The following is a 19930-nucleotide window of genomic DNA, read 5'->3' as shown; positions in this document are numbered from 1 at the left end:
AAAATGTACCATTTCAACTATTTTATAATGTTTACTTTTACTTATTTTAAAGGTAGAGAGAAAGAGAGGATAGAGGAAGTCACGGTGAGAAGGAAGGAAAGCAAGAAAGAGGCAGAGGAAGAAAGGAAAAAGGGAAAGAGAAAAAAGAGAGAGACAAGGAAGGGAACAAAAGAGGAAGAAAAGAAAGAGAAAGTGTGTGTGAGAGAGAAAAAGAACGAGAAAAAGAGAAAGAAATTTTCCATCCTCTGATTCACTCCCCAAATGACTGCAGCAGCCAGGGACTCAATCTGCAGTCTCTCGGTAGGGTTGGAGGCACCCAAGTAGTTACACCATCATCTGCCAGTAGATAGAAGATCTAACACTTTGTCACTACTCATCAAGTACAAAGGTAAATACATCTTCTACCAAAGAACATGATTGATATTTTTCATACAGGCGGTGTTGAATATGTGAATTACTTTGCATGACATGAACATTTTAACAATCCCATGTTTTCCAACCCATGAACATGAGATTTCATTCATTTGAGGGGATGTCTCTTTCAACTTTTTTTTTAAGTGCTTCACAACAATTCTGCAACAGTACTTTGTTAAGTTAGCACGCACAGCTAAATTTATTCTGAGAAATTTTAATTTTTTTGTATCAATGGGGAGAAAGTACAAAAATGGCTGCCCTTTCAGATGTCCTAACCTCCCTAAATTAGCGGCAATCGGTGATCAGGGTACAGCTATATCCTATTTGGAGGACAGGGTTCTTCCTGCAAGCATTATGTAAGCTATTCAAGTTTAGCGGGCACAGCTGTCTTTCACAGGGCCGCAGATTAGTAATAATTAGTAGTAGCTACCATGTTAAAAGCTGAAGTTGACTGAAAACAACTATACCTCATAGCCTAAGCCATCAGAAGTTGAAATTTTAATTAGATTCCAGAGTTCCAAAATAGGTACATCAGATGTAATCTCTCAATGTTGTCTGGATTGGGAGATGGATTTCTGGCACTATCAATTCTATTGTCTTCTCAGAATATTTTTTGAACACTTACAAGAAAGTCAGTTCCTTTAAGGGAGAAGTTAAGCTACTTTTTAAGATTTATTTATTTTACTTGAAAGAGTTATGTGGGTTGGTGGAGTCAGAGAGAGGAGAGAGATCCATCTTCCATCTGTTGAATCATTCCTCAAATGGTAGCAATGGAACTAGGCTAATCTGAAGCCAAAAGCCAAGAATTTATTTCCACATCTCCCACAGAGGTGCATGGGCCAAAGGACCTGGGCCATACTCCACTACTTTCCCAGACCACAAGCAAGAAGCTGGATTGGAAGCGCAGCAGCTAGGACTCCAAGTGGTGCCCATATAGAATCTCTCTTTACGAACAGGTTGACTACTCTCTTTCACCTTAATGTATGTACCACAGGATATATAAAATTCATACTAAGTAAAAATTTTGAAATGCTGACAATCCATATGAGTGCCAGTTGCTGTGCTGGCTGCTCCACTTGAGACCCAGCTCCCTGCTAGTGGCTTAGGAAGGCAGTATAACTTTAGCCCAAATGCTTGGGCCTCTGCCACATCTGTGGGAGACTTAGATGAAGCTCCCAGCTCCTAGTTTTGGTCTGGCTCAAAACCTGGCTGTTGTGGCCATCTGGGGTGTAAAACAATGAATCTAAGATCTGTCTTTGTGTCTCTTGCTGTCTCTGTAACTCTGAATTTCAAGTAAATAATCTTTGAGAGAGAGACAGAGAGACAGAGAGAGAGAGACGGAGAGAGGGAAGTGAAGCAGTGCCTGTAGACAGGCATCCTCAATGACTGTCCAGAGGGCACCCACTGAGTTAGCCACGCAGAGCATCTGGCTACTTGGGAAGATGGAGCAACCAAAAGGAGATACAGACACTTGTTTTCTTCCTGTGGTCATCTTTATATTACAGACCTGCTCAAGCAGCTCTGAAGTCCTGGTCCTGGTGCAAGGTTGCCTCGGTAGGCTAAAAACTGATTGTTCAGTTTGGCTTTTTTCTGCACCAGAATTTCCAGTTCTTAAGGATTAATGATATATTCACTGGAGTCAGGCTGCAGAAATTCATCTGGACTTCACTCAAATCCTGAGGGTAATACTAATTTAGGCCATTTCAAGTCCTCTTTCAGGAGGTAGTATGTTAAGCCATTATTTGGGGCACTTGCATCTCAGTTCACATCCTGGCCACTTCACTTTTGATCCAGCATCATGTTGCTGTGTATTTCAGGAATTACTGGAAAATGGCTCAAGTTCTTGATTTTGCTACCCATGTGGAAGATCCAAAGGTTGCTCCTCGCTCTGGGCTGTAAGATGGCCCAGTCTTGGCTGTTGTGAGCATTTGGGGAGTGAATCAGCAGATGAACGACATTTCTCTTTTTCTCTCTCTCCCCTTCTCTGGCATTTTGTCTTTTAACTAACTAACTAACTAAATAAATAAATAAATAAATCTGCAACAATTAAAGGTGGTTTGATTTTTATACTTGCACTCAAAATCTCTTAGGAATGTCTTTATACAGCACATTGTTTGCTGTCTTTCAAGTATACAAATAGATAGCAAATTAAAAAAAATACAATTTATGTCAAAAATAAGCACTGTTTCTAAGTTACCTCAGATTTACAAATATTACTTTTATTATTACTAGGTTGTATGTTTTAAATATATGTACATATGTGTGTGTGTGTGTGTGTATTTCTCACTATGTAAAAGAGACCACTCATATTCAGTCAACACTATCCATGCTTTTTAAAAAAAATCATTGATTCCTTGGGATACAGAGATAAAGAGCAGCAGAGCTGGAGAGAGAGAAGGCAGACAGATGAGCACAAAGGGAACTCTAATATTCTGCTCACTCCTGAAATGTCCACAGCACCTGTGTATTTCAATCTGTGCACCTGACAGGGGTGGCAGGAGTCCAGTTACCAGAGCCAATGCCAGTGCTTCCCACGGGCATGGGATAAGTCAGCAGGGAGCCAGAGCCAGGACTCAAGGAGAGGGGATCTTAACCACTAGGATAAATACACATTTCTGGCATCCACACTTCTGAAATTGACTTATTAAAAATCAGGTTTTTTAAAAATAACAGCATGGTTCAAAAATGAAAAGTTTCAATACTGTAAAATAGAACAGATAATTGAATTGATTTATACTTATTAAACCAAAGCCTTAGGATTGAATACACCCACTTATTCTCATCAATCTGAAAATCCAATCTATTCATTAGTTTTAGTGTAGGATTTGAAATTTAAAGAGAGTCAAAAAGATACCAAAGGAGTTATTATAATGAAATATTCCATTTGAAATTTAAAAAGCTGGTTATATTCCATAATTAATTTTCCCTTTGAACTAGGGGTACCACTTAGAGTCTTCTACTATGAAAAATAAAAACTTACCAATTGTTAATGTTAAAACTGCTTCAAAGTTTCCAGGTGATTTTTTTAATTATGTTACCATTAGAAAAATAAAAATTTAATATACACACAGTTTTTCTATATTCATATTTCTTTGAAAAAAACACTTTAAAATAAAAAGTATTGGAATTAAAATAAATTGAATATTATTTGGCTGGTGTATGTCTAACAGTAAACAATTAGATATTTTGAACTTTGTGATTAACACAATGTTATAATTTCAAACAAGTTTAAGAACAATAAAGTTGTGATGTTATTGAACCTACCTTTATAATCATACTACAATGTCCAACAAATGATGCATTTATCCATGATCTGGAATGGGGATCACCGAGGAATTCTATGTGATATCGTTCAACATTTCCATCCATGTCATAAGTCACATATTTCCCTTTAAAAGGATCAGGGCAAAGTATCCCTGGCCAACTTTCAAAAGAAAATATTTTTGATTATTGTTATGTTCTAATATAACAGACATCAACACTTCTAAAGGCAAACATCAACACATCCGTCACGATTACATCATAAATTTCTCCTTTAAATCTCATTGACTTTTTAAAAAATAAAGCATAAAAATATTCCTACATAAGTATTCTAAAAGGATATTCATGTGACACAAGTAATTGGTTCTTCTTCATTAATTCTTTAAAATCAGCTTCAAAGAGGTGTTATCATTGACACCTCTGTTAAGCAAAAGCTGAAGTGATGAAGACCAAACAGGAAATTACAGAATGAGAAAACCCAGAATTTGACAGCTTTACTCATGAATTCCACAAAGATTTCAGGAGGAACTAACACATACTTCCCAAACTATTCCAAAAACAAAAACAAAAGCAAACCAAAAAAAAGCTGAAATTCTGTCAGCATTACTCTGATATCAAAATCGAAGACACACAGAAAGAAAATACAGACCAATATCCTTGATGAACAAAGATGTAAAAATTCTCATTAAAGTGCCAGCAAAGCAAATCAAACAGTTAATCAAAAAGATCATATGTCACAAGCCAGAGGAATTTATTCCAGAGAAGTTAGGGTGATTAAACATTTGCAAACCAGTAAACATCATAAATTATAGTAACAGAATGAGGAACAAAAAATTATGATCACCTCAATGGACACACAGAAAGAAATTAATAACATTCAACATCCCTTCATGACAAAACTTAACAAATTCGGCTGAAAAGGAAGATAGTTCAAAATGATAAAGACTGTATGACAAATCACCCAATATCATACTGAATGAGGAAAAGCTGAAAGCCCTTTCCCTTGGATGTGGAACAAGAAAGAATTTCTTCTTTCACCACCTTTATTCAAATTCTATTCAAAGTATTAGCAAAACAATTCAGCAGGAGAAAGAAATCAAGGGAGTAGAAATTGGAAAGGTGGAAGTCAAAATATCCATGATCAGATGACATGAGTTTGCACAAGGAAAACCCTAATATTCCATCAAAACATTGTAGGAACTGATAAATCAACTATGGCCCTAAACCTGTCCCTACCAGCAAAGGCTAGTGTTGAGCAGACTTCAAATTACTCCATAGTACTGAAATTCTCTTTCCGGTCTGTTCTGGAGGTGACAGAGGGGGACTATGTGAAAGCTGGGAGCTTTGCCACCCATCAGTGCTAACAAGACCCCCTCTCTACTATATCAGTAGAGATTACTGGGCAATCAAAAATAAGGCCTGCCTATGATCTAAAAGAGCTGTTCCCCAATATCCTCTGACACAGCAAGAAAAACAACCTCCTGAACACATTTAAATAGTATGACAGTAAACCTAGAATAACAAGAACGATCCCATATTAGCAACAGGGAGAAAATGCATACAAAAAAAAAAAAGAAATCTAACTTGTTTCTTTCTCAAAGAACAGGAACTTATTTTATGCAATAAAGTACTAAGAAAGAGCCATACTAAAATGTAATATAAAGTTGTTATTGTAGAAATGAATAATACCTCTGCAAAAAATTCATAACACCTGAGATTTCAAATGATGGTCATGAAAATTTAGAAAATAATGTGAGCAATGAAAATCTAAGTTAAAACTAGAAAAGCTAAGAGTAATAGGTGATTAAAGAAAATGATTTGAAAAATAGAAACGGTATGACAAAAAATTGCTTAAAAATTCAATACAGAATACTATGTTAGAAGAAACACAAGAAAAAATTGCCAATAACCATAGAAAAACAAAAGATGAAATTTGAAATATATTTAAAGTAAAAAAATTGAAACAACAGTTTAAAAAATAACAAAGATACATAAAAAGATACATTGTAAGTAATACAGTAGCCCTGAGATAAAATTCAAGAAATTCATTAGACATCTATTGTAGCAATCACAGAATACATCCTTTTCAAATGCAAATGAAAATTTCACACATTCATGATGTACTGTATAAGACTTAGCAGAACTGTCCAGCATCCCATTGTCTACACATGTCCAATAGTTTCATTGGGAATCCATCTTTCGTCTGGATGCAGGGATGCATGTTCCATTGTACCCCCACATCTGTATGTGATAGACCCCAGTACTCCATCACTACACATTACCATAAGTGAGAAGCCATGAAACAAGGTCAGCAACTGGTGTGAGTTAGAATAGCCACAACAACAACAAAAAAACCTGACTGAAATTGATTAAAATTAAAAACTCAATGAATGCATTATTAACCAAAACATTTGGTAATTTAAAAATCCAAATTAAAAAATTTCACAAAGAAAAATTAGAAAATAATTCAGATGAAATAAGGGAACATGTTATATGAAAATCTGTGGCATGTGGCTAAGTCTACTTACAGATTCATGCTTTCAACTGCCAGTTTAGGAAGGGTGAAAAATATCTGAATTCAAGCACCCAGGTTTTCAATTTTAAAAACTACAGGAAGTATAAATTAAACCTAAAGAAAAAGGCTACATAATAATGATGGAATCAGAAATCAATAAACAGGAAATTAAATAAATAACAAATCATTGATTCTTAACAAGATTTTTAAAATTTTAAAATAAAGCTACATCTCTATTGTTTACTATAAAACAACACGAACCTTACCTTGGCCAGCTTTGTAATTTTACCAAAACGAGGCTTCCAAGAGGGAGCTGGGAATAGACGATCTTAAATCCACTTTGAGAAAGCTGAGACTCCTGAGGAAAATCTTCTTCAGAAATACAGCACTTATTATATCTTGTGTCAGTGTTCATGAAGCAATACCAAGGCTCATTGCAATCAACTTTAGCTGCATCCTCACTTGACAACAATCTCCACTTCAAACAACTTTCATTCTCACACTGAACCCATACTTTGTTTGCATACATGTTGCTTTCCACTGAAGATTCCATTGAACTGAAAAGATATTCAGCTATCTTACCATCTAACTTTTTTCTTTTTCCATTAATACATTTAATCTAGAAATATAAGAGGAAAATAAAAGTATATATATTCACAAATATAAAAAATCTCCAACCAAAATCAGAAATAACTCTTTGATGTTTTTTTCTTTGCCTATCCCCTCTCTATGCTACAAAGACTCCGTATGAGTATTTTGAACATGTTGCTTTTCTACCGACAAGGAACAAAATAGAAACATTAATTATCCTGAACCCCCCCAAAAAAGCTCAAAAAACTAGAAATAAGTATGATGGAACAGAAGAGAATTAGATGCTATCTGAAATCCCATTTATCACAGAGCACACATCAAGTAGATCTATTTGCAAACTGGTAAGCCTTACTAAGTGCTGACTGTGCACCAGGTATTATTCTAAGTAGTTCATGGGCACAGCTGCTAGGTCTTCCAACAATTGTCTTCACAAAGCAAACAGAAGCCAAGACAAAATTTTTTATAAGGTCACAGACTTAGTACTACAAAGAATTGGAATGTCAATGGAGGAAGGTTGGTTCTAAATTTTATCATCTTATATATTACACATATTGCCTCTTGGATATATATACACATTACAATTTGATGATTCTTGCTTTTACTTATTCTCAGAAAAAATGAAATGCAGCAAAATATTTCACCATAAAAACACTTTACTCTTCTTTTAAAATATTAAGGTTTTCATTTTTATAATTGTGCCTTTTATTCATTATTAATTCAGCTTTTTTATTATGAAAATTTAAAAATTTTTATTTTTATGAAATTTTATTATGAAAATTTTAACAAATTAGAATCACCTTATTAAATTCTAAAAATCTAGCTTTAACAATAGTAATGTGCATATTAATTAATATAATTTACATATACATAAAACTAATTGGCAGCAATTTATTTTGTAATACAAAACCTACTACTTAAAAACTATTTGCTATATCATATCCATGACTTAGAAAAACATTAAAAGTGTGGGCACTATTTAAAGAAAGCTTTAGTTGATGGGTTAATCATATGTTTATAAACTATTTATTTTCTTTTGTCATATATCAGGGTCACTGAGAATTGCTTTGCACATTTGTTAGTATATTTCAGTTAGCATCATTGTTCACAATTTTAAAACTATTAATCTCACTTATGTGAATGTATCCAAGCAAAATAAAGGAGACCAAAAATACATGCAAATCAAAAATGCTAACTGTAGCACTGTTTATCATAGCGAAAAGGTAGAGAAATCTAAAAGTAAGATGACCTAAATGTGTCAGAAGAGAAATATAAAATTTGGAAATAGTATTTACATTTTAAAAATATGGCTAAATTTTTAACTAGTAGGGAAATTTATGAGGAAAACTGAATAAACTGCAACTGAAATAAGTAGGTATTTTCTCTACTTTCTGAATTATTATAAACTAGGGTAGGAGTGGCTTAGTTCAGACTTGGGAGCCAAAATAGGTGGCTGGCTCTGTTATCCATTAGTATATGTCCTTAAGCAAGTAATCAGAGCTTTGCTGTGCCTTCACTTTCCTTTTGGTGTACTTTCCTCTGTGTGGGCATGAGTGTCTAATAACTTTATCCTTGACACTTACACAAAGTAAATGTTAGCTAGCACAGATATTTCATGGAAGCCATGATATTAATATTCTTTCCTAGTTTTAAAGAGTGCATCTAATGTCTAGATATTAAGTCTAATGTTGGCAGCATGTTTTTGTGCGAGTGAATAAAAGGTAATTAAAAAAAACTTTTTTCCCTTTTTTTAAAGATTTATTTTTATTGAGAAGGCAGATTTACAGAGAGAAAGAAAAACAGAGAAAGATCTTCCAACCATTGGATCACTTACCAAATGGCCACAATAGCTGCAGCTGAGCCAATCCAAAACCAGGAGTCAGGAGCCTCATCCACACAGATGCAGAATTCCAAGAGGCATTCTCCACTGCTTTCCCAGGCATTAAGCAGTGAGCTGGATCAGAAGTGGAGCAGCCAGGACACAAACCTACACCCATATGGGATGCTGGCACTAGCAGGTGAAGGATTAGCCAGTAGAGCCATCATGCCAACCCCAAAACCATTTTTCAATTAACAGATTACTTAAAAAGACTTTTGTTTTCATCCAGGAATTGGTATTAAATTTCACCGAATGCTTTCTTTATATATATCGACTTAAATACAAGGTTTTCTTATAAGGTCTTTTGAAATTGGCTGTGTTATATTAAATTAATGAATGATAAACTCTTATTTGGGTAAGCCCTACTTAGTCATGCTTCATGAGCTTTTTTTTCTTTAAAACACAGTATTATATTCAATTTAGTAGTAACTGTTTAGGAATTTTCATATATATGTGTGTGAGTATAAAATATTCATCTATTTTTATCTTTGATTTTGATATCAGGATTGTAGTACTCTCGGGAGCTCTCAAGATGTTCGGATAGAGGTGCTCAGTATTAGCTTCCTTCTCCAAAGATAACAACCAAAACAATAAACAGCTATATTTCGAGATGAATGCCCACGGAGAATAATCAAAACTTGGCAGAAGACAGGACTCCTGCATGAGACAGAAACTCGGGATAGCAGCATGGAAGAACAAAGCAAACTGAGAGCGACAACCCTAACCCTAGGGCTGAAAAGAAATCTCCATTAGCGGCAAAGGGTAAATCAGCCCCAGCAGAGTTCATTTACACAGAGGCAGAAAAACATCACTTCAAGCTACTAGAAGGATGCACAACCAACACAGGAATCTAGGAAAATAAGCTATCTAGAAAATGCATAGAGGCTTTGCTCTAGACAGGGAATCTGCCAGTGTTTTCCTGTCAAATGAAGAATTCAGGAAGTGAAATAAAGAAATCCAGTTAAAAGCCTCAACACCTGGCTCTATCAAGCATTTAGGTCTTTCAAATTGTCCCAGATTGTGATTATTTTTTTTTTTTTTTTGAAAAAACCAAAAGAAAATTAACAACCTTTGGGACACCAATAAGAAAACAACTATTTGAATCTTAGAATTCCAGAAGAATAAGAAAAGGGGAGTGGCATCCAAAAGCCTAGTTAATAATAGCTAAACATTTTTCTAATCTCAGGAGTAATACTGAAACTCAGGTGCAAGAGGTTCACAAAACTCCAAATAGACATTATCAGAAATGATCCTCAAAGTATTTCAGAAGACAGATTTCTAAAAACTTCAAGAGAAAAAGCATAATATTACATTTAAGAAAATCCCCAAGAGCTGGTATGATGGCTCAATTGACTTATCTTCCAACTTCAAGCACCAGCATCCCGTATGGGCGTCAATTCGTGTCCTGCCTACTGCACTTCTGACTAGCTTCCTGTTTATTGCCTGGGAAAGCAGTGGAAGATGGAGCAAAGTCATGGCACCCTGCATCCATGTGGAAGACTTGGAGGAAGCTGCTGGCTCCTGGAGGCCATTTGGGAAGCGAGTCAGCAGATGAAATATCTGTCACTGTTTCTCCTTTCTGAAAATCTGCCTTTCCAATAAAAATAAAATAAAATACAATTCCAATAATATTAACAGAAAACTATACTCAGCAGAAACCTTAGAGGCCAAAAAAGAATGGAATGACATACTGCAAGAATGGAATGATACACTCCAGGTTTAAAATAAAAATTGCCAACCATGTATACCCATAGAAAAATCCTTTTAAAATGAGGGAGCTCTTCTCTGTATCTCCTCCTCTCTGTATTTCTAATTTTCCAATAAAAAATTTTAAAAAATTAAAAATGAGGGAGAAAAAAGGACTTTTCAAGAAAGTAATTACTGAAGAAATTCATTTCCCCTGGACTGGTCTTACGAAAGATACTTAAGAATTACCTTATATGCAGAAGCAGAATAAAGATAAGTATAATTATGAAAATATAAAGCCCACTAGAAGAGAAGACACACAAAAGAGAAAAGAATAAAATTTTATCAAAACAGGAAATGACAAAACTACTAAGATAAACAACAGAGCAAGAAAAAAGGATATTCAAAACAAACAAAAAAATCAACAAAATGATCTCAATCATTTTTGAATGTAAGTTCATTGAATTCTCCAACTAAAAGACACAGACTGACTGAATAATTTATAAAACAATATCATGGGCTGGTATTTTTTGGTGCAATGCTTAAGCTGCCACTTCAGATGGGCATATCCCATACTGGAGTGCCAGTTTGAGCTCTGGCTGCTCCACTTTTGTCCAGCACTCAGCTAAAGCACTTGGGAAAGCAGTAGATGATGGTTTGAATACCAGGGCGAGCCACTCACTCATGTGGAAGACCTGAATGAAGTTCTAGCACCAATGGAAGTAAACCAATGGATCTCTCTGTGTCCCCTGTCTCTGTCACTCTGCCTTTCAAATCAATGAAATCTTAGAAAAGGCCCAAATCATATATTATGCCTTTAAGGAACTCAGTACAACTCCAAAGAGGCACACAGACTGAACGTAAAAAGGATGGAAAAAGATAATCCATGCAAACAGAAAACAAACATCAGCAGGAATAGCAGTGCTTTATATATATAAAAAAATAGATCTAACTAGTTTCCTTTAACACATCTAATATGCCTTTCATACACACTGGCTGTCACTAGCCAACACCAAGGCTTGGTGCTGCTAAGCAGGAGTGAAAGTTTCAAACAAGTAGGAGATGATGACCACATTCCATTTTCGAGTTCTTCTTTATTTGCTTTTTGTTTTCTTCAGGAAGGACTTGACCACAATATCTGCCATTTGCTGGTTCACTCCCAGTGGCCACAACGGTCAGGGTTGGGTCAGACTGAAGCTGTGATCCTGGGACTGCAATCCAGATATCTCAAATGGGTGGCAGGGGCTTAGGTACTTGGGTTATCTGTCACTGCTTTCCTAGAAGGGGCCTTAAAAAGGGATCTGGTTGGGAAGTGAAGCAGCTTGGATGTGAATGTAGCCAACAACTTAATACCATGTTCCACAATGCCGGTAAACCACCCCCTCTCCCGCCCAAAATCATATTAAAAATTAACAGTTCAGCTCAAAGAACCACTAAAGTATAAATCAACTCCAAGGTTAGTAAAAGGAAAGAAATAACAAAGATCAGTAATAAGTAAGTGAAACAGATTTATAAAAATACAGGAGTGGGTATTTGTGTAACAGCATAGACAGGTAAAGCCACTGTCTGCACCCAATGCTAGCAATCCTATATGGGTGTATGCTTGAATCCTGGCTGCTCAGCTTCCTACTGGTGGCCTAGACAAAACAACAGAATATACGGAAGTGTTTGAGACCTTGCTAAACCTGTGGGAGACACCTCGATGGGTTCCAGGCTCCTGACTTTCACCTGCTCCTACTCTAATTGTGTCACTTGGGGCATGAACCAGCAGATAAAAGATCTCTTCCCCAACCCTTATCTCTCTGTAAATAAATAAACACCTTTTAAAAAAATGATAAACAAAGAGCTGGTTTTATAGAGACAAAATTGACAAACTATTAGTTAGACTAACTTAAACTCAGGCAATTCACATATAATTAGAAAACAAAAAAGAGATACTTTAACTGATGTCACCAAATCATCACTAGGAACTTATCTACAATTCTCTTTTATATCTGGACTTTGGCAAATTTCCCTTACTTTCTTTGTGGCTAGCTATACAAGCAAGAATGTTTGGTTTATAGCACTTCTGGCTAGATGTAGCAGGGGTGAGCAGCTAAGAGCATTCATTTTATGGGATTTGTGTTGCCATAGCTGGTGACACAACATTCTTGCAAACTATATTCCCAACACTGATAATCTGTACATGATTTTTAATATAGAAATAGTTCTTTGTTATAAATGGGTAGAAATTATTTTAGTGATATCCCCTTAGCCAGATATTTAAATTCCTCATGATTATCATACGTAACACTGGGTGAATAACTTCAGTTATTAGGCCAGCAAGCCAATATATCTTTATTAAGTATACACTTGTCCTTGACACTTTGACAGGCATGTCTAGAAGAATGATGAAGATAAATATAGCTCCCACTTTAATCTTAACTCATAAATTGTTGACTACACTTCTAAATTTTCAAATGATAAATTCCTAAGAGCAAATTTGCCAACAGAATAAAGTGTAAGCATATTTTCACATGTATTAGCACATTAAAATACATATCTGGTTTATAGAAAAGTAAATGGCAAGAAGAACAAGGGAAAAGAATGAAAATTGGAGAGTCTTGGCTTATTATTATTTTCTTTTTAAGACAAGCAATCATGGTCATTTCCCTGTAATGAAATGCAATTAGAATTTAAAATATATAAGGCAGTATTAAACAAGCAAATAACCCAAGTTATTTAAAACTTTATCCAACTGGAAAAGTTATGATGTTTTATCCAGTGGTTCTCAACACTAGATACTCATTAAAATATGAGAAGCATTTTTCAAGTGCAGAAATTTTAAATCATCCCAGATGTACTGTAACAATGTCTAGGAGTAATGACAACATTAGAATTTAAAAATGAAACAAATCCTCAGATGATTTTGATATGTATGTAGAATAGCAAACTTCTGGCAGAGTCTAAAAAGCAGTGTAAGAGTTTTCTGGATTTTTTTGTTTTACTTTTGTGTCTTTAAATATGGAAAATGTCAATTGACTCTAATAAAAAGCCTGTGTTCACATTTAATTAGAAAGGATTGTTAAATGTTCATAAAATTTACATAAAGAATTCTAATGAATCCCTGGGGGAAAATTCTATTACAGAGGTTTTTTTTTAATGGCTAAAGAATTCATGATAGATCAAGAAAATTCAAATAGCCTTCTATGTGATACAGTAAGTAACAGAAAAGCTATGAAAGGAGATTTATCTGCATGGAAAGTGGTTATATATAAAGTTATAAGCTCTTTATCAAAATTACTTTCTCATTCCTAAAATTTAAAATACACCCAAACATGGTCACTTAGGTAGCACTTAACACACTTTTATAAACACAGTGGTCATTCATTTATAGGAGAGTATTTGACAAAATGCCACAGTCTCAAAAAAGGTGATATCACATTTGTTCAGCAAATAGGAAATGTTGATTTCATAGGTTATCCTTAGTTAAAACCCCTAAAATCATTGAGTTCTAAGACTTAGACTTTTTAAATTCATAAATAATAATAAACTTAATCTCCCAATTCCATTTCCCATTTTTCATGCAGTCTATCATGATTTTTATCATTGTTTCTATGTTTTATTATGTGGACACTTGTGTGTGTGTGTGTGTGTGTGTGTGTGTGTTTGTGTTTTACTTATTAGAAAACAGTTTATCAGGCTCAGAATGATAGCCTAGTGGCTAAAGTCTTCACCTTGCATACACTGTGATCCCATTTGGGCACTGGTTCACATCCCGGCTGCTCCACTTCCCTTCCAGATCCTGGTTGTGGGCTGGGAAAGCAGTTGACTATGGCCCAAAGTCTTGGGACCCTGCACCTAAGAGGGAGACCTGGAGGAGGCACCTGCGTTAGGATCAGTTCAGCTCTGGCTGTTGCAGCCAATTAGGGAGTGAACCAGTAGATGGGAGATCTTTCTCTATCTCTCCTTCTTTCTGTAAATATGAGTTTCCTATAAAAAATAGTAAATAACTAAATTTTTTTTACAAATTTATTGACCTCAAGCTTTTAGGGTAAATCTTGCATCCTCATCCAGTGTATTTATTGTTTTGTTCCTTATATTTAGAAATTAAATTCATCTGAAATATTTCATGTGTTTATGAATAATTGTGAGACTGGAGAATGTTAAGTTTTCTCTACCTGATTAACCGATTATCCTGACAGCACTAATGTTCATCTTCTGTATCATATTCCTTTATTTCCTACGTCTTTCCCAGTACCAACTACAACTGTATTATGGTCTGCCTTGATATCCGACAGAACAATTTTTCCTTTTCTGTTCTTTGTTCTTCAATAGTGGCTTTATTTCAGGAACAAATCTTTTATGTCCTTCAGCGAAGCTTTGCAGTATCTTTGCTTGAGTTCTGAACATTTCTATAAATATTGCAAGCCTTTTAAAATTTTCAGGCAGATCAGCAAATATTGGCAATGTTGTGTCTTTTATTATGAAAATGTATTGTGTTTTCTTTCATATTAGCTCCAGAAAAATGTTAAGCATTAGCAGTATATCAGAAATATTTACCTTATTATGACTTTGGTAATACTGAAGTATAATTGAAAAAGGAAGCAATTAAAGTTATTTTATCAGGGTACTCTTCTAACTTTAGATTGTAGACTATCATCATCCATTCCTGGGAGTTTTCAAAGTGAGTAGTGAACAAAGCAGTAACAAGAGGTCATGAGGTTGGCTAAAGGAGGTATTGGAGTCTGTGTGGACAACTGAATTTATAGAAAAGAGTTGGCGAAATTACAAATTAAAAATTTGTTCACAGGCCTTCTGTCCTTATTCCATAAGTAAGATGAGTAGGTTTTATGAATACTGAATAGCAAATCAGCACTGGAATTCTCACTGAAACCATATGCAATCTGGGCATAAATCCTGAATCGGGCATGAAGCCTTCTGCTAGAAAAGTGTGAGTTATTACAACAAAGATGATTTCACAGAGATGCCTGTCAATTATTCATTTGCCATTATTATATTATAATTTTCTATGGTTACATTTAACCAGATTTACATATTTATTTCCCAGGTTAAACTAAGTAATATAATACATGGTCTTTAACATTTCTATTAACACAGTGCTAAACTAAACCACATAATGTAGTTTTTTAAAGATTTTTATTTACTTATTTGAAAGAGTTACAGAGAGGGAGAGGGAATGTCAGAAAGAGAGATATTTCGTCTACTTTTCTAGAGATGGCTACAATAGCCAGCAGTGGGTCAGGTCAAAGTCAGGAGCCAGGAGCTACACACAGTTCCCCCATGTAGGTGCCAGGGGCCCAAACACATGGGCCATTTACTGATTTTTTTTTTTCAGGCCACCAGCAGGGAGCTGGATTGGAATAAAGGAGTCAGGAGATGAACAGACTCCAACATGGGATACTGGTGTCACAGACAAGGTTTTACCACTGTGCCACAATAACAGCCCAAACTACACAATATTAATAATGCAAATAGTTAAAGTATAGGTGATACAAAAGAAAACAGAAAACAAATACACTCAATTGCGTAAGATTTTGTCCATCTTTCACCAGAAGGAAAAGAATTTTAAGTTTGTAGCATGGCATCAAGGCAAAGCTTTAAAAAATCCATTATCGTAGTCTGTTATAAAACGTTAAGGGGATTAAAAGATTACTTTTAATTGGTAGATAAAGTTTTCAGATTTTCCTTGGAAGTTGGGTCTCATAGTGGATAATACTAAGAAGACAAATTAACACTAAGAAAATGTCATTATTACTTAATAGTGCTAGTTATTTTAAATGGCATCTAGCTTAAATTTCTTGGTATTTTAGAACACATTTTATCCAGTCTAATAGAATTTATACTACAGTTGATAAAAAGCTTATTCTTCTCAAGCCAAATTTCCATTGCTTTGGCTACCTTTTTTGAGACTTTTGCTTTTTTCTGTTTTTTAAGCTTACTGTAGAGGATGAAAATGACAAACTGCAAGAAGATGTGGTTCCAAGGATGCTAGAGACTTTGAAGGCACATTTATAAAATCATAACAGTGTCCCAGGCTTTAATTTATAGAAATATTAGCAAACGCAAAGCTTATGTCAAGTGAAGCACTTTACTTGAAGAAGTTGCTAATTGTTTATTTCCGAACTTGGTTATTAACATACTGGATTACAAAATTCAGAATAAAAACAAAAAGTTCATTTTAGAATGTAGGAAGCAAAGAATAACTATACAAAATTACATTGCCTTGACTTCAGAGAAGGTACATTAATCAATCACTCTATAATCATTCACTGAATAGTTACAGACACTCAATTTTCAGTCAGAAATCTTCACCACCATTTGCCAGGAAATTGGTTAGCCATTCTAAAGTTCTGATCACTTTCTTGGGGATCATAAGAGTACAACCCACACTCCTAATACAGGATATTATGCATTTTTGATATTTAATAAACATTTTTAAAATAAGTGAGTGATTTTGAACAATAATTGAAACAGATATTGAATTCCTAGTCAAAGTCAAGACTGACTTTAGGACAACAGAAAAAATACGAACAAGAACCAATTTAAGTTATTGAATTCACAAAGCAAACAGAAAGGCAAAATACTGTTATTCAAACAGTTTAGAAATGTAACAGAGTGATAAATGATAGTACATTACATTTAAGGTTGTACAAATGCGGCAACAACTTTTCGTGGAAAGGAAGGCTCTATAAAAGATGCATGGAACAGCTGGAATCTGAGTTCTGACTGAGAGAATAAGTACACGTTTACCATAGAGAGGTGGAGTAAGAAAGGAGTATTTAGCAGAAGAAATTGCATGAGCAAATGCATGGAACTGTAAATGCACAAGGCATGTATAAATATATTGAGTTTTCAGACATAATTATAATTCTTTTTAAGGGAAGTAAAGTGGCACCATCTGAGGCTGAAAATATCATTTGGGTAAGACTGAAAGGGCTCATTTCCTGTGTTACGTTAACAGACGTTATCACTGAAGCAAAAAGAAGTCACTGCCTAAAATCAAGAGTATCACCAAAAAAATCAGATAATTTGTTTCATACTTTCCAAGGCATACATTTTTTACCTTTTAACATCTCAACGATCACAATGTATCCTCCAAGCAATGATCTCCTAAAGCCATGATGTAAGCATGAATAAGGCTGGTTCACGGAAGTATTCGAGTGCTCATCCAAGCACACAGAATGGTTGTTCCCTCCTAGTATAACTGACTGATTCTGCTGATCAAGTACTTCCAGAAATTCTTATACCTTACCTTATGACTTTATGGCAACATACTCTTATGACCTCATGATCCCATACTCTTATGACCCCAACTACCGAGACGTTTATGCTATTTCCTCTTCAGCTAAAATGACCCGTATCTGAGTTGCCTCCATTCCCAGTCCTGTGCTGAACGTAATCTGGCCTGTCACATGCATGCTCTCCATTAAACTATGTAACCTTGCTTTGCCCAAGCTGAATGACTGCCAGCTCTCTCTTGCTCACTCTCTTCCCCACTTCCCCCTACTTCCCTAATTAGAAATTAGGAATTCTTCCCTCCCTCCCTCCCTCTCACTTCATCTGGAGAGGCAGGTGCCCATCCACTCTGACAGAAGTCCTAACCCATTAAATCTTGCTACCTTGTTTACTGTAATTCTAAATTTTTTCTCCTATGACTATGAGAACCTCTGTTTTAGCTATCTCTGGTAATGTATTTGACAGAGCTAATCAAAAGAATACAACAGTGCTGTTTTAAGAAAACTCATACTGTGGACTGTTCCCTGTTTAGTCTACCCTTACCTTTTCTGTTGTCTCATCTGGTAGAAACAAGACGCTGTCAATATTTCGTAAGAGACTGAATTGCCCGTATTTTCTTTTCAACTAGTCACTCTGGTTTTTCCATGCTTCATCTGACTTTCTGCCAAACTCTCTTTTTGCTACTCTCACACATTCTCTCGCCTTCCCTTTTGTTACCCCTCTTCAGTCTGCCAAGGTAAGAGGGGCACAGAAGGCAGGGAAGGCACATCTACTATGTCCGCCAAGTCCCAACACCTGGCCTCAGTTGGTCCTTCCGTCTTTCTATTCCTTACTAAAGGATGCCACATGGCTGGCTAATTTCCCGTTTCCTTTGTCATCTTACAAACAAAAACAACACTGGGAAAAAGTACTCTTAGGATGGTTTGTCTTAAACTGCTATTTTTTTTTTTTTTTTTTTTTAGCACTAACCAGACTCCTACATAGCTATGGTCTCCTCCCTCCAGTTTTTTCTAAACTACCAAGGATGCGCCTCCTGGCTGCTCTGACATAAAGGGCTCATTTTTTTTTCTTTTGGTTTTAGGGTTCATCTTTTTTTTCTCATTAAATTATAGAAGTTTTTCTGCCACCTAGTTCAGATTGACCTTTTCTATTGCTAGAACTAATGTAAGCCTTGTTAAATTATAAAGCTGTCTGACTGCCAATACTCCACTCAGTCCTAAACTAAACAGGTGTATATAATTGTGCTATCTTTTCTTAAATACTGAAACCTGCTTAGCTATTACTGTGATCATAGCTGGTTTATATCTTTGTCATCCACAGTGTGATTCTTTAAAAATATTAACAATTAAATTCATGGCTTTTAACAAAGTGTCGTTGGTTCCAAACTTGGATGTTTTGTCTTCCAGGTAAAAATATTCCTGAGATTCCTAGAGTTTACAACATTATTCAAACAAAGATAAACATTTGCCTGTTCCCCACTAGATTTCCCTAAAATTCAAAGATCGCATTAAAGTAACTTTGAGTTAAAATTCTGTATGTTCTTTCATTAAAAGACAATTTGGGGACCTGGCGCGGTAGCCTAGTAGCAAAAAGCTCTCTTTGCAAGTGCCAGTATCCCATGCGGGTGTCGGTGCACATCCTGGCTGCTCCACTTCCTATCGAGCTCCTACTTGTGGCCTGGGAAAGCAGGAGAGGGCCAGGGGACCCTGCACCCACATGGAAGACCAGAGAAAAATTCCTGGCTCCTGGCTTCGGATGGGCTCAGGTCTAGTCGTTGCAGTCACTTGGGGAGTGAACCAGCAGACTGAAGATCTTCCTCTCTGTCTCTCTCTGCAAATCTGACTTTCCAATAAAAATAAAAATACATCTTCAAAAAGGTGATTTTCTCTTAATTTAGAGGTGTTAAAGGAATATTTCAGGATGTGAATTAAACAGGTATTTAAAAAATTGTAGAGAATGCAATAAAAGTAAGAATGAATTTTCGGTGATGAAAGAGAAAATTTTCTAGAGAATTTCCGGGATATTTTTGGGTAGTAAGCCCAAAAATAAATAAGATGGTGTCTTATGTCCAATTTGCGTTTTAGAAATAAAGGTCTAGGGATTTTGCATTTGGTGTGTTAGTTGAGCCATTTCTTAGGAAAGCGACATCCCATATGAGAGTGCCTGCGTGAGAATCCTGGCTCTAAGCTGCATTCAGACCTCCTGATAAAGCACAACTTGGGAGGTAACAGTTGACTGCTCAGGCAGTCGGGTCCTTGCGGGTAAATGGGAGACGCAGACCGAGTGGGCGTGATGTTGACTATCGCAGGCCTTGGGGGAATGAACCAGTAGACAGGAGATATCAATAC

At 35.6% G+C, this 19930-nt stretch overlaps 1 protein-coding gene across 3 annotated transcripts in view; it reads right to left on the bottom strand.

The window, feature by feature from the left end:
• Nucleotides 1–19930, bottom strand: part of ZCWPW2 (zinc finger CW-type and PWWP domain containing 2) — an 87553-nt gene that overhangs the window by 50848 nt on the left and 16775 nt on the right. For 2 of the 3 annotated variants that reach the window (XM_012927881.2, XM_058657024.1), the window contains exons 2-3: nucleotides 6457–6809; nucleotides 3679–3838 (exon numbers count right to left, since the gene is read on the bottom strand). In XM_012927881.2, the coding sequence (XP_012783335.2) occupies nucleotides 3679–3838; nucleotides 6457–6743 (447 nt within the window). In that variant the 5' untranslated portion in view covers nucleotides 6744–6809. Of the gene's footprint in view, nucleotides 1–3678; nucleotides 3839–6456; nucleotides 6810–19930 lie in introns of those variants that run through there. The other variant, XM_058657025.1, reaches the window with a different exon arrangement.

The sequence above is a fragment of the Ochotona princeps genome, chromosome 30 (assembly GCF_030435755.1).
Source record: "Ochotona princeps isolate mOchPri1 chromosome 30, mOchPri1.hap1, whole genome shotgun sequence".
Taxonomy (NCBI): domain Eukaryota; kingdom Metazoa; phylum Chordata; class Mammalia; order Lagomorpha; family Ochotonidae; genus Ochotona; species Ochotona princeps.
The sequence above is the reverse complement of the archived record's forward strand: the minus strand, read 5'-3'. Positions and strand labels throughout refer to the sequence as shown.